Genomic DNA, 15,099 nt, shown 5'->3' on the forward strand with positions numbered 1-15,099 from the left:
AGATTGTCCTGGTGACAGGGAAAGTTGCTCCCCGTGCTCGACACCCAGCGGCCCACAACCAGAATGGCACATTCAGTTCTGGGGACCACAAAGCAAGAGGGTCACTGTTGTCTGTGAACAGGTGCAAACCGGGGTGTCTGAATTAGTGAAGGGTCTGGAGTTCACATCGGGAACTGGGGAGCTCATCTGGAGAAGGGGAGGCAGGTCACCTGTGAGGCATTTAAAGGCTCAAGGGGAGGATTGTTCGATGCTGCTCACGCCTCCGGCCCCGCAGCCGGCTCGCTGGGAAGGGCAGCTTTGCGACCTGCACTCGGGACTGCTGGAAGGGTCGGCAGCCTCTCAGCCACCAGCTCCCTGGGGCAAAGGTGTTTGGGCCGCGGCGTCAGGTCGAGGGCGAGGGCGGCTGTGCTGTGTGTGGCGTTCGGGCACCAGGCCGCGGCAGGAACGCGTCCCTCCCTTCTGGAGTCTTGTCCGCGGGAACGAGAGCCGGCGGGGGAAGCGTCTGTGGGGCTTTCTGGCTGATGAAAGTGGACACAACGTTTGGAGAAACCTCTTGTAGGACGGGCGCTCAGATGTCAGCCTTGAAGCTTAGCCCGATGCCGAGCCAGCATCCCGAGAGCAGGACTGCACGTCGCAGAGGGCGGCCTGCGCGTACCTGCTCCGGTCCCCGCCGGCCTTCCCCGCGGCTCGCGGGGACAGGGATGAGGCCTCCGTCCAGACGGTGCCGGTCGGAGTCCCGCTCGGCCACCTCCCAGAGCCCCTCCGACAAGCACACGGTCCAGCCTTCCCGGGCGCACAGACCCGCGGGCGTGGGGTGCGGTGCGGGTTCTGGTCCGGGGCTCCGGGGCTCAAGTTCTCTGTTTGAACTTGTCCGTCTCTGGCTCCGGGTGCTGCTGCCGCTGCTGGTGCGGGGACCCCCTGGAACTGCGGGGGTCCCACAGCCCCAGAGCCCCCTGCCCCCTGCCCCTGCTGTTCAAGCGCAGGGTCCTCGGCCACGGCTGCGGGTCTGGGACCAGCATCTCAGGGCGGGGCCCGAGAATCCCCCCTCCCCGGCCTCCCTCAGTACATCAAAGGTTTCCAGCCTCTGGCCTCGGGGCGCACGAGCAGGTTGGGTTAGACCGGAGGAGCCCATCGCTCCAGGAGACGCAGGGAGGGACCCACAAGGTTGGTCCCAGGGAACAGGCCGCTGCGGTGGCGCTGGGGTGGGGAAGGCGGGCGAAGGGTCTGACGCGTCTCTCCCTGCGCGGGTCTTACCTCTTTCTCCAGCCGCCCGGCATGCTCTGCCCGCCGCCCGCCGAGGCGCCCGACCATGAGCCTCAACTCCTCCCTCGGCCACAGGAAGGAGCTGAGTAACCGCACGCACGAGGACGGAGGCGCCGGGGGCGGCGTCATCACCGACTTCGTCACCATCGTCGTCATCGGCGTCTGCGTCTGCCTGGGCAACCTGCTCGTCGCGGTCACCTTGTACCGGAAGTCGTACCTGCTCACGCTCAGCAACAAGTTTGTCTTCAGCCTGACCGTGTCCAACGTCCTGCTGTCCGTGCTGGTGCTGCCCTTTGTGGCCGCCAGCTCCGTCCGGAGGGAATGGGTCTTCGGGGTGGTCTGGTGCAACTTCTCGGCCCTTCTGTACCTGCTCATCAGCGCGGCCAGCATGCTCACGCTCGGGGTCATCGCCGTGGACCGGTAAGCTGGCCTCGGGGACTGAAGAATGCAGGAGGGGTTGTGTGCCGGGCAGCGGGGGGGACCCCGCGAGATCGTCCGGTCCCGTCCCTTCCGCTCTGTGTTGGCTCCTTGGGAGGACGCCTGGGCTTCTGCGGCGGAGGACGGGAGAGCAGGGCTCCGCCTCCTCCTGCACTCTGGGCACCTCTGGTTCGATTGCATTTAGGATTATTGTTTTTTTACAAGAGACTCCAGTGCTTAAAAAAAAAGTTCTTGAAATCTCCAACGCGTGCTTTCTAGATGAGGAAAAGAAGTTGGGAAAGGTGACGTGTCAGGCTTTCCCAGGGGCTGCTTGCTGTCCCGCAGGTTGGGTGGGCGCCCGCACTCCTCGTGTTTATCAGGACTTTGCTGACGGTCACTGTGTTCGTCGCTGGCAGGTGTTTGACTTCTGAGGGAGGTGCAGGCCGACCTTGCCGCGTGGGGGAGGAGGGCAGCCGGAGGCAGGGGAAACACGGAGTCACAGTTCTCGCCACGAGGTGGCACGGCCCTGGGCTCCCCCGGGACCATCCGTCGTCAGCGGGTGAGGGGCAGCTGGATGGCGCGCCCGGAGCCCAGGCCTCCAGCAGGCCCAAGGCCAGACCCTGCCGCTCTGTGGCTGTGGCGTGCAGGCTGAAGGGAGCGGGTGGTCAGAACTGGTCAGCTGGCCTCTCTAATTACCTTTTTTCCCCCGATGAAAATGACACAGAAAATGTAGAGAGTAGAATAAACACGCGTAACCCCAGCCCTCAGAAGCAAGCTTTCGGTGTTAGTGTATTTGCCTCTAGGATGTTTTGGTCGCGCACAGCTCGTTTCTTTAAATGGGCTTCTGGGCTCCTGTGGGCTTTGCAATCTGCTCTTCTAGTTAAGAAGCGATGATGAGCTCTGCCTCCCGCCTGCAAACATGCCCTTGGAGAACGTGGTTTTCGACGGGTGCTTGGCAGTCCGCCCTCTGCGCGTTCGAGATTTATTTTTACGGCTCCTTCCTGGCTTTCCGCGACACGGCCGTTTGGAGGAGCACGTGGGGAGTGTGGCTTCGGTCGGGTAAACGCACTTTGTCACAGGCAGGTTTTCAGAAGCTCGAACAGCGTTTTACTGCGGCAGCGGCCGTCAGCCGCCCATCGAGGCTGGTCACGAAACAAGAACAGCTGCACCTTGTTGGCCGTGGGGAGGTGTGGGATCTCCCTGTTCTGATCTCTCTGTTTCTTAAAGATAGTGTCCCTTTGAGTGTCCCTTCCTGGGCCACAGGTCCTGTGGGGCACAGAGTGAGGGCCCACGGCTAAAACAGAGTGGGGGAATTCGTTTTAAAGGGCCTCACGGGGGGTCCTCTCTGTAAGGACGCTTGGGAGATACTGCTGTGTGGGAAGGTCGTCTGCTGACTGGAATGTCGGGTTCCCGGCGAGCTCAGCAGGGCGTCCGGTCCCGCCGTCAGAGTGCCCCATCGCGGAGAGAGCTGACCCCATCCAGCTGCCTCTCTCCCGCTGGGGTGCTGGCCGGCCAGTCCGGGGAAGGCTCTGGGTGCAGTCCTCAGGCTGGCGGGAGGCAGACCTCGTCCACCGGGAGTTTACGGGGTCAGGGCGGCGGGCGGGCAGGCAGGTGTGGCGGTGATCACGAAACATACCACGGGCCCAGCTGCTGTCCCACTTTGGGGGACAGGCTGGGCAAGGCCCGGGGAAGGGGACACTTGGGCCCATCAGTCGGAACAGTGAGTAGGACCAGAGGCGCGTAAGCGGTGGGAAGGACTCGCCCGTGAAGGAACGGCCTCCGCTTGTTCTGTGACAGTTTTTCGGGGACGCAGGCCTGGCCCAGCGGCAGCTGCTGGGGAGATACAACCGGGCGAGAGGAACAGACACCCCGAGGAGCCCATGTGGGGCAGGGACGTAGGATGAGATCATACGCAGACGGCGGAGTAGACGGGACGCCACTGTGCTAGAGGGACCGCCAGGCCGCGGAGCAGGGGGAAGGGACACGGGGCCGGGCGTGCTTGGGGAGCGGGGGAGGCATGTGGGTCCGTCCCTGCTGGAGACCAGGGGCATGGCTGGAGATGGGCTGACACCCGGGACGCACGGCAGCACACTCGTCCCCTTGGAGCTCTGATCCCCGCGCCCCAGGCCCCACAGCCCGGCGCTGGTGCCCCTCGTGACCCAGCCCGAGTGGAGAAGGGACCTCGGCCTCCCTGTGGTGACAGGTAGGTCTCCGGTCGCTGCCCTGCAAGCCCGAGGTGGAGCTGGCGGACCCCTGTGACGACAGTGTGGGGACGGCCGTGAAACTTGGGGTCTTCAGATGACTTCCGGGCACACGCACTTGCTTTTCTTGTTATTGGTCATTCACGTGGCTTCAAGACGCAGATTGACTGGACCAGGTGCCTTGATCCCGTCCGTTTCAATGACGTACAGCTCTCCTGCCTGCTTAGTTTCCGTAAATTAGTTTTACTCAGTCTTGGGGATTTTGGAGGTCACAGATTTGCCCTGGTCTGTTGGAAACCTGAAGATGCAACTGTGTGTGTGTGTGTGTGTGTGTGTGAGAGAGAGAGAAGGGAGGAGCAGAGAGGACAGGGCGAGGAGGAGGACAGGGGCACATTTCTGAGAAAGCGGAAGAGGCGAGATCCCAGGTACTGGTCGTGACCCCAACCCGAGGGGCTGCTGGCCAGTCCCCTGCCAGGCGCCACACTGTGCTTTTAATGAACTGTCATCCCAGCCGGTGAGCAGCAGCTCGACCGACCCCGTCCTGTAGACGGGCCACGTGGGGCTCCGGGAACCCACCCAAGACCACGCTGCTGGTAGGTCGCGCGTCCGGTGCAAGGAGGGGAAGGCCGGGCTCCCACTCAGCCCCACGGACCGCAGAGCGAGGGCCCAGGCAGGTCCGGCGAGCGGTCCATCGAGCCCCAGGTTTCCAGCCTGCGGTGCTGCCGTCTCGGGCCGGGTCACCCTCGCTGCGGGCCGTCCTGGGCGCCGCTGGGCGTCCAACAGCGGTGCGTGACCGCAGCTCAGTTACACGCCACATGGCGGGAGCCTCTGGTGGGACGGGGGCTAGTGCTTGGGCTCCTGCAGAAAAATGAGTCGCTGGAGAGAAGGCTGAGCTCCGGCAGCCGGTTTGGTGCCCACGAGCCCAAGGAAGCCCTCTGCTTCAGCCTCTGACGGCCTGTGTGGGAGCGGGCGGTCACTTTTCTGTGCTTTCCTTCAGCCTGCAGCTAGGCCTAAATGAGGCTAAGTGGAAAGAAATGAAGTTTCAAATCTATGAAATCCTGATCCCTTTTATCTTTTCTTGGTGGGCAGATGTGGAGTGAGCGTTCTGCGTCTTCACAGAGCCGTGCATTTTACAAAAACTGAAAACAGCCCCGGAAACCAGAGTGGTGCTTGGAGGGTCTGGATACAGGCAGCGCTCTGCTCTGTGGGGGGGCCCTTCTGACGCTGGGAGACGGGCCCCCGACCCCAGCACCCCGAGGGCCCAGCTGGGAGAGTACGGTCACGTCCCAGTGGAACTGCTCGTGGCCAGAACCGTGGTCCGTGGTGGACCCAGAACCGTGGGTAGCATGAGAAGTCCAGCCGTACAGCAACAGGAATGAGCCATGTTCAGAGCAGCCATAAGGCTGTGTTACAGAGAACGGCTCATTAATTGTCATTATTTTTACGACCGCCAGGCGGGAGTCGGTCAGAGGAGCCGAGCGGTTAATGTTCCCCAAGCCTGGGTTCCCACGCCCAGACAGGCTCGTGCCGCGGGTGCTTGAGGTCAGAGGGCCTGCACAGTCTTTAAAGAGGCAGAGAGAAGTAGAAATCTGGCCGGCTCAGCACGTAGCATCCAACTCTGGGTTTCAGCTCAGGTCGTGATCTCATGGGTCGTGGGAACCCTCCGCCCAGAATCAGGTCCCGCTCTCAGCAGGAGTTTCCCTTGAGTTTCCTTGCTTGAGTTTCCCTGCTTGAGTTTCCCTCCTCTGCCCCTCCCCCTGCTTACATGCCCCCCGCCCCCAATAAGTAAAGCTCAGAAAAAAGAAAGAGAAGTCGAAATCTTTGCCTTATTTTTTTTTTTTAAGATTTTATTTATTTATTTGACAGACAGAGATCACAAGTAGGCAGAGAGGCAGGCAGAGAGAGAGAGAGGGAGCAGGCTCCCCGCTGAGCAGAGAGCCCGATGCGGGGCTCGATCCCAGGACCCTGAGATTGTGACCCTGAGCCGAAGGCAGAGGATTAACCCACTGAGCCACCCAGGCGCCCCTGTCTTTTTTTTTTTTTTTTTTTTAAGTGAAGGAAGCCTCCCAGGCGCCCCTCCACCTGGCCCGAGCGTACGCACTCCCTCGTCGTGCACTGGGATGGTGCCGCACAGGGCAGGGTCTCGGCCGTCACCTGGCATGAGGTAGGAGACCTCATGACCTGGTTCATCTCCCGGGACTCAGGAGGGACCAGTGTCCCCTTCCGGTCATGGCATTTGGGAGCAGCACACACATCTGGGCTCCATTTTCAGGAAGGAAGGGGGAAAGGTCAGTGGACAGGCGGAGCCCAGGCACTGTCCCCACGGCTGTGTGAGGAGCAGGCGCGCTCCGGGCCTTTCCCTCCGTCCGGCCCGCTGAGTCCTCGGAGCAGACCTGCGGCAGGGCTCTGGCGGTCCCCGGTTTGAGAACGGAAGCCCTGAGAGGCTGAATCAGGCCCCCGAGGTCACGCAGCTCGTGGACAGCAGAGCCACGAACAGACAGGCAGTCGCCGTCCGCGCCCAGGCGTTCCAGCTCCGAAGGCTCCTTCCCTGGGCTGCATGGACTCTGCATGATGCAAACCCAGGGAGGAGCTTGGGCGGCTTCAGCCCCCGCCGCGTGCTTGCCAGGCCCGGGGATCCGCCTCAGACCCAGTCAGGAGCGCGGTCTGCCCATGCCCCAGCTCCGCCGAGCTTGCGCCCGACATCAGCCGTCCCAGGCTCTCCTTGGGTGGGGACGGGGGTTCGCAAGGGTGCGGTGGGGGGGCAGCCCCCCGGGAGAGGCGTGGCAGGGGGCGGTTCAGGCCGTGGCCCTGTCCCTGAGCTGCCAGTGTCCAGGGGTGACTCAGGATGGTCCCCGTGGGGAGGAGGCCTCACGGGAGACTTGTGACTCTCATGACCACGGCGTTTTCTCACATCCTGCCTGTGCCTGGCATCCACATGGACGACCTTCCTTCGCACGTGCCGCCCTCACGGGCAAACGCTGTTATTCACCAAACAGCATTTCCTTTGGATAAAATGTCTGGGCGGGAAGGGGACTCGCTTACTTCCAACCCCGAGGTCGACATCCTCTCACCCTTTCCGGTTCAAGGCTCAGGCCTGCAAGGTTTCGCATGCCCTGGCCTCGGCCCTGACCTCCGCTCTGCCTCCGCTCCGCCTGTCTGATGGTGCTCGGGCAGCTCTCCGCGGGGCGCACGCTGGCTCGGCTCTCCACGCGCCCCCCTCCCAGCTGCCTTCCTCCTCGCTTCCTCCTGGGCCAAGCCCTCTGATCTTTGAAGACCTGGGTCTGGGGGTTATCTCCAGCCGGAGCTGGTGCTGACCCCGAAACAGGTGCCCTGCCCGGCCTACCCCCTCCACACAGGGCCGAGGGCTCAGCAGCCAGCCCTGCCAGGTGGCCTCCCACCGGCCTGTGCCCTGGGACTTGTTTCTGCCCCTTGTCCTGGGCAGGCTACGGTTCTTTCTCTGCTGTAGGGTTCTCGTCTGTACAGCGAGGATAATGACAGCGCTCAGCGCTTCGAGCAGCAGTTGTGAGGCTGGTGTGTGGCTCTCAGCATCCCAGATTCTCCTGCGGTTCTTCCCGTCTGTCTCCCTCCGCCTCTCCTCACTGCCGTTCCAGTACGTCACAGTGCTCAGCACGGCCAGCCTCCGGTGAATGGTCATCGGATGAATGGACACCATAGTCCTTTGATTTACTGGTTTTATTTTTTTAGGATTTTACTCATTTATTTGTCAGAGGGGGAGAGAGAAAGAGAGCACAAGCAGGGGGAGCGGCAGGCAGAGAGAGAGGGGGAAGCAAACTCTGCTGAGCAGAAAGCCCGATGCGGGGCTCGATCCCAGGACCCTGAGATTGTGACTTGATCTGAAGGCAGCGGCTTAAATGACTGAGCCACCCAAGCGCCCACACTATTCTGGTTTTTAATGACCCTCTGAAAACTGATCTGAGTGGATTCGTGCCAGCAACACGGTGATCTGGCTGGATGCCGGATGCCGCAGAACTCCCAAGCTCCTGCTCTGACCGGGCTCTGGCGCGGTGACTTGGGAACAGGACTGCGTGAGCTCTGGGTTCATCCTGGCATCCAGCTCTTGAAGGAAGAAGGTTCGCACAAAGCTTGTACCCTGGCCCCGTCTGTGACGTGTCAGGGACACGATGGGGGCAGGAGCTGCTTTGGGGAGCATTCACCCGTGGCTGGATCGAGTGGGCGAAGTCATCCAAGCTCCCTACGTTGGCGAGCACTGGGCCCATTCTGGGATAGTTTCCCCTCTGACCCCTCGCTCTCGTCTCCCTCCACCCTCTCTCTAGGTACTACGCTGTCCTGTACCCCATGGCGTACCCCATGAAGATCACGGGGAACCGGGCTGTGATGGCTCTGGTCTACATCTGGCTTCACTCCCTCGTCGGCTGCCTGCCGCCGCTGTTCGGCTGGTCGTCGGTGGAGTTCGACGAGTTCAAGTGGATGTGTGTGGCCGCGTGGCACCGGGAGCCTGGCTACACGGCCTTCTGGCAGATCTGGTGTGCCCTGTTCCCCTTTCTGGTCATGCTGGTGTGCTACGGCTTCATCTTCCGGGTGGCCAGGGTCAAGGCGCGCAAGGTGCACTGTGGCACGGTGGTCCTCGCGGGGGGGGACGCGCAGAGGGACGGGAGGAAGAACTCCAGCACCTCCACGTCGTCGTGCGGCAGCAGGAGCACCGCCTCGCAGGGCGTGGTCCACTCGGCCAACCAGTGCAAAGCCCTCCTCACCATCCTGGTGGTCCTCGGGGCCTTCTCCGGCACCTGGGGCCCCTACATGCTTGTCATCACCTCCGAGGCCCTCTGGGGGAAGAACTCCGTGTCCCCGGCCCTGGAGACCTGGGCCACGTGGCTGTCCTTCAGCAGCGCCGTCTGCCACCCCCTGATCTACGGGCTCTGGAACAAGACGGTCCGCAAGGAGCTGCTGGCCCTGTGTTGCGGGGATCGGCACTACCGGGAGCCGTTCGTGCAGCGGCCGAGGACGTCCCGGCTCTTCAGCATCTCCAACAGGATCACAGGTGACGCGGGAACGTGCGGGGACGGGGAGGCCCCTCAGGCCGGCGTAGCCTGTGGGTAAGCTCGGGGCCTCCAAGCCCAGGTGTCCTTTGGGGAAGGAACGTTGCGGAGCATCCCGTGTCTTTCCCGGGTCCCTTCCGCAAGCTCCGCAGCTTGAGGCAGGGGACCCCAGGGTTTGAAAGTGTGTCGTCTGCCAGCCCAGCCCTGGCTCGCCGGCCTTTTCTCTACCGACAGCCGGACCGTGGGGCCGGCCGCCCGCGCTCCTGGCCCGTCCTTCCCTCCCGTGTTCCCGGCGTTCCGTAAAGCTCTTCCCGCTTGCGGGCGCTCCCGCCGGCCTCCACCGCCCAGCTGGAGCACACGCCTCCCGGGCCGTTCCCGCTGCTCCGCGGCTTCCTCTGTGTCAGTGGCAATTCCCCAACCGGGGGCCCTGACCCCCCCGAAATGTCACGAACCCCGCGTGTGCGGCGGCGCCTCCCCCGGCCAACTGACATGGGAGCAGCTTTCTGGAGCCGGTCCTTCCGCCCGTGGTGAGACCCGGAGCAGTTATTCCAGAGAGATCGATTTTTTTAACCGTTTTTTATTTTGAAACAATTTGAGACTTGGAGAAGCGCCGGGAAGTGGGCGTGGAGAATCGCACCCGCCGGCCTCTCCTGGCGTTACCGTCTGGCCGAGCCACGGCCTTTGCCGAAACGGAGACACTCGTCTTGGTGCAGCGCGTTAACTAGACGGTCGGCTCGGGTTCCACCCGCTGTCCCGTGCCGTCCCTCGTCTGTTCCGGGATCCCCTTCCCACTCAGTCCCGGCTCCCTTTGTCTTGTTCAGGCCTCGACGCGTCTTCGTGCTTCCCTTGGCTTCCGTGACGGGGACACTCCGGGGCGCACTGGTCAGGGATTTCGTGGACGGGCCTGTGCGTTGTTTCGCTGCTGCGTTCTCGGGTCGGAATGAGGTCGTGTGCTTGGGGCGGGAAAGCTGCTGGGTGCCGTGCGCCCATCGTGGTCACGTCGGGGCCACGTGTCTTATTACTAGTTCGTGATGCCTTGAACTCCTGTCTAGGCTCGGGGTGCGGTCGCAGACCACCGCAGACCAGCGGCTCCCACCACAGGCACGGAGGGCTCCCGGTCTGGTCAGGGTGCCGCCGGCTGCGCTCTGCTGAGCTCTTGCTAGCTGTCCTCCTGCTGTGGCTCGCAGGGGGGAGGTGGGGAGACAGGACAGAGCAAGCAGTGTGGTCTGACCCTCATGACCTCGTCGACTCCTTGTTACCTCCCAGAGGCCCCAGACGCCGTCCCGTCGGGGGTTAGGGCCCATGAATTCTGGGGAGACATGCTCAGCCGATACAGGGGTGTCTAGTGGGTCCCCCCTAAAGTCACTGTTGTTCCCATCGTCATTAAGACACAGTGAGGCTGTGCGAGTTTCCTCTCTCTCCTCAGCCTTCACCCCGGGTTCTTAGCATGATTTTGCCTCCGGCAGTCAGTACCGTGTTACCAGCGAGGTGTTTTGGGTCGTGTTTGAGGGAGATCCTCACCTGCAGGGGCTGCTGGGAGAGAGACTCTGAAGGCGCGTCGGGCGGCTGGGAGCAGCTGGTTCAGATCCCAGGGTGGGGAAGTCCCCGTCTTCCCGCTCAGGAGGGTGCAACGACACAGCTCATAACCACGCTGACTGCCGTGCTGTGCGCTAGGAGAGCTTTTCCGTGAGTGTCACGGGCCGATGGAGTGTCACTTCAGGAGAGAGGAAGGAAGTCGGGGACTCTCTGTTCTTTGTTTTTTTTAAGTAGGCTCCGTGTCCAGCGTGGGGCTTGAACTCGCAAACCCGAGATCAAGAGAGGGACCTTTTTTTCCCTAAAGAGACGTTTCCACTGTGTTTATTTTTTTTAAGGTCTTATTTATTTATTTGACAGAGAGACACAGCGAGAGAGGGAGCACAAGCAGGGGGAGTGGGAGAGGGGGAATCAGGCTCCCCACCAAGTAGGGAGCCCAACGCGGGGCTCGTTCCCAGGACCTGAGATCATGACCTGAGCCGAAGGCAGACACTTAACCGACCGAGCCACCCAGGCATCCCCAAGAGAGGGACTTTTTTTTGATCAGAGGAGAAGATTCTCTCCGTACCCTAGGATTTTAACCACTGAGATACCCGTCCTCTGCCCCTGGCCAGTCTGTATTTCCAAGTAGGTCTCATGAGCCAGGACCGCAACCAGGGTCTGGTTTCGTTTCTCTGATTAACTTACCAACCTTTTGTAAGATCACTTGTCTTCCAGGCAAAAAGTAGGACCTGCTTTATATTCCGTGGAAGCTAGGAATGGGGCAAGAGAAAGAATGGGGTCAGACACTGGGGGCGGGGGCAGCTAGCACGAGGACAGACGTCTGGTTTTGGCTGAGGTTCTCCGTGCAACCTGTGCGGGCGCTGCTCGAGGTCGTGCGGCTCGGAGAAGCGGCGGGAAACACCCGCTGGGGTTTGGTTGACGAGTCCCGAGGCAGTGGCTGGTCTTGCCCGTAGAGGGAAACTGTTCTGTCGGATGCTTTTGGGTAGAAAAGTGCAGGGGCCGGTGCTCAGTGAGCCTTCCCAGGCCGGGGAGCTGCACCCACCATAATCAGCGCGTCTGGGTTTTCTCGCTGGGTTAGCCCAGGCTGAAGAGGAGCAAGGGGTTGGGTTTTCCCTCGCGCCTCCTGTCCCTGAGCCACCAGAAGACCTGCCTGGGAGGTGCTGACAGACTCCCGCGGGGCTCCCTGGGGCGTGCGGATCTCGGGGCCACCTGACCTCGTCGGGCTGTGCCACCCGTGGGGGGCGGGTCAGCCCCGGCGTTGACCCGGCTTCTGGAGCGGGAAGGCGAGCTCACAGGCGTCTCTCGAGGCCCTGGCTGACCGGCGTCTGCGGGCTCTCAGGGCCCTTCCGGGGACAGGCCAAACTGCCCTTCCAGCGAGTCTCCCACGGGCTACCACAGACCCCCCCGGCAGGCAGGCAGGGAGCCCAGGGCTGCCCCAGCTGGGAGGGTGGCCGAGGCGGCGGCTACGATCACCACCTGGTGCCCTGTGGGAGGAGCTGCGTACGCACTCAGGAGCCCAGTCCTGCCGCAGCCCTCGGGGCGGTCTGGGCCGGAGGGGCGGAGGCCACCCTGGGGCCTGCGCTTTTGCACGGTCCTTCCTGGTGCGGCCTGGAGGCCTTCCGGTGACGTCCCTGCGCCCGATTCAGCCCGGAGCCGCGTGGCGGCGCTTCCAGCCTCCTGAAGGCACTAGTGACTCTGAGTCACCCCAGGCTTGACCAGGTCCCCGGGGCCTGTCAACTTTGTGCCTTTTTTTTTTTTTTTTAATTTCGTAGCAGGGCTTGGATTGGGCCCAACCCAGCACGTGTGGTATTGTCCGTGCGAGAAACCCCAGGCACCGGGGCCCACTGTCCAATGGTAAAAGCTGGATACGCACAGGCCGGGGCAGGGCCGCTGGAGGCCGTTTCCAGACCTTCCGCCCAGCCACGGCGGTCTGGCCCGGACGACGCGTCCGGCTGCTGGAGACCAGGCCTCGTGCTGGCTCTCATCCAGCCGCAGAGACGCGTCCCAAACCACCACGGCCTGGGCCATCCCGGTCGCCGGTGCCTGACCCCCACGGACTCCTCCCCAGGCCGGGCTCCCCAACACGCAGTCCCATGCTTAGGCCGGAGCCCGGGATGGGGCCGAGCGTGGGGTCTTCTCTGGGCCCGGGCCTCCCCGCCAACACGCTCCGATTCCCCAAGTTCATGGAGGGGTGACTCGGAGAGAAGCCCTCCTCGACGCGCCTCGGCTCAGGGCAGGAAGCAAGCTCACTGGCGTCCATCGTGCCCTCCGAAGCGCCGCGGTGCGTGTCCAGAAAAGGGGGTCCCGGGCCCGGGCCTTCCTGCTGAGCCCGACGGGCAGGCCCTCGTGTGCGCGGGTGTCCTTGCCGCGACCTCGCGACCGCCGTGGCCTCCAGGGCCGCTGGCTCTCGTGCTCATGCAGTCATTTCTCTCGAAGCTTTCTCCGGGGACTCGTGGAGAGATTTTTTTTCTACCTCTTAAGCCTCCTCTGTTTCTTGTTCTGAGATTCAGTGTCTTTGCTTCTTCCGTGTTCCTTCATCTCCTTCAAGCCGACCCTGTCCCCGGTGTCTGGTGAGCGGCCACGCTCCGTGCTGGCGGTGAGGCCCGCATGCGCTCGGGAGGCCGAGGGGTGGGGGGCGACCCACGCTAACTGTGCGGCCTGTCGCTGCGCCGTGGCTTGTCCGGTGTGGCCTCAGCCGTGGCGGGGTCTCTGAGGCTGGGCGTCCGGGTTATCCCTCCTGCCAGCAAGGGGCACCGAGCACCTGAGCCGGTGCTGGGAGAGCGGTGGGGGGACCACGGCTGCCTGTAGAGATGCTCTGTCCAGCCCCGCCTGCTGCGGACGCTGCTGGGCCTCCGGTTCCTGAGCTCCGGGGGGACTGGCTGAGACCGGCCTCCGCCCTGGCCTCCCCAGCCGCTGACCCCTGCTCCCTGGGTCGGGACCCCGTCCCCACCTTCTGGCTTACAGACATTCTCTCCCACTTGGCGGTTTGCACCTCTTCAAAGTTCCTTTCCAGGATTCAGGTGGGACCTCAGGAGGTCGCGGGCCACCCACATCCCGTTTCACTGGGAGTCACTTCCCAAGACCATTTGCCCCACGTTTGCCGCGCCCCACCTTGTTGGCACGTGTTGTTGTGAGAGTTTCCTCTTCGGGGGGTCCAGGGAATCCTGTCACAGTGCAGACCCCCCCCCCGGGGGACAGGCACAGGAGAAAGGGCGGCTGGGGGCTTCCGATCCCGCGGTGGGTGGGGAGCCGGTTCGCAAGGGACAGAGAGGACGGGGAGGCAGCGACGAGGCCGGTGGGGGGGCCCGGTCTGTGCTGACGGCGCCGACTTTCCCTTTCAGACCTGGGCCTGTCCCCCCACCTCACGGCGCTCATGGCGGGCGGACAGCCCCTCGGGAACAGCAGCAGCACGGGGGACGCCGGCTTCAGCTGCTCCCAGGACTCAGGTAGGCCTCCCGGCTGCGGGGCTCCCCATGTAACACGGGGACTTGAGATCCGTTCTCCCCCACACAGGGCTGTTGGCAGACCCCAGGGAGGGACACGTGTGGAAGGCTACCGTGCTGGGGGCCGGGAGCTGTCCCCGTCCGTGTCAGACGGCCGGATCGGCGCGCGTCCCGCTGCCTGGCTGTCCACGTCCGATGGACCTTTCCCGAGCTGGGCTGTCTTGCGCAAGAGGCTCCGTCTCCTTTGAAGCCCCGGAGCGTCCCCGCTTGTGAGCTGGGGGGTCCTCCGTCTGTCACAGGGCCTTGTCACCCGGCGCCCAGGGGATCCTGCGGCCGGAGCACCTCCGTCCCGCCGCCGCCGCCTGTGATGCCGTCCCCGCCGGCTGCTTGCAGCAGGCGCCTCTCCCAGCAGAGGCCTCCGCTCTCCATCCCGGGGCCAGCAGCTGGGCTGACGGCCGGGCGGGTGGCGCCGTGTCCGCCGCCGGGAGCCCCGGAAATCTCATCCTCGCGCTGACCTGCTTCTCCCGCCCGCGGCCTGGGCCACGGAACTCTGGGGCAGGCGGAGGGCCGAGACCCAGACCCCGCCTGTGGTCGACGGTGTTCCCTGGAGGTGGAACGTTCCCTGCAAACGTCTGTCGTCCGTCGTCTGTCGCCTGTCGCCCGCCGGTCAGCGGGTGGGTCGGCCGCTGCGCACGCGGCCCCGCTGGCCTGGAGTCCCTCATGGGAGCTGAAGGAAGCGAAGGTGTCTGGGTCCCTCCCCAGGCCCTTCCTGTTGCCCGCAGCCAGCGGGGCCCGCGAGCTGTGGACGTGCGCTCATTGGCGCGGTAAACGTTGGTCTGGCCAGGCCCTGCGCCAGCTTCTCGAGGTGGAGTGGCAAGCTGCCCTTCCGGAGCTTTCTGTGGACCCGGGAGGACGGTCCGCCGTCCCGCGTGCGTCTGCCCTGAAGGAAAGACTGTGACTGGGGAAGGGGGCATTGGAAGCGGTGGCCGCTTGCGGAGTATTTGGGGACGAGCCTGAGAGCAGCTTCTCAGCGCGGGACACCGTGGGGGAGGAGGTGGCAGGAGGAGGAAGGGGACGGCCCGTGGGGGCTCCCAGAGCGGCGTGCAGGAGTGTGAGCCCGACCCTTCCTCGGCTGTGCCTCGTTAGAACGACCGGCTCTGACTGAGCACCCACTGGGCACCCGGCACCATGCCACACGCGTCCCCTCGTCCTCACACAGCT

General features: G+C 63.6%; 1 protein-coding gene across 10 annotated transcripts in view; it reads left to right on the forward strand.

Annotated features, from left to right (window-relative positions):
• The window catches only part of GPR161 (G protein-coupled receptor 161), a 43,833-nt gene that overhangs the window by 18,265 nt on the left and 10,469 nt on the right, over nucleotides 1–15,099 (forward strand). For 8 of the 10 annotated variants that reach the window (XR_006815678.1, XR_006815679.1, XM_045983494.1 and 5 more), the window contains 3 exons: nucleotides 1,267–1,683; nucleotides 8,177–8,901; nucleotides 13,777–13,881. Coding sequence is in view for 8 of the 10 variants with exons in the window: in XM_045983494.1 (XP_045839450.1) it covers nucleotides 1,310–1,683; nucleotides 8,177–8,901; nucleotides 13,777–13,881 (1,204 nt within the window). In the remaining 2 variants the exon portion in view is untranslated. Of the gene's footprint in view, nucleotides 1–1,266; nucleotides 1,684–8,176; nucleotides 8,902–13,776; nucleotides 13,882–14,177; nucleotides 14,511–15,099 lie in introns of those variants that run through there. The other 2 variants (XM_045983496.1, XM_045983499.1) reach the window with 2 other exon arrangements.

The sequence above is a fragment of the Meles meles genome, chromosome 17, assembly GCF_922984935.1.
Source record: "Meles meles chromosome 17, mMelMel3.1 paternal haplotype, whole genome shotgun sequence".
Classification (NCBI taxonomy): Eukaryota; Metazoa; Chordata; class Mammalia; order Carnivora; family Mustelidae; genus Meles; species Meles meles.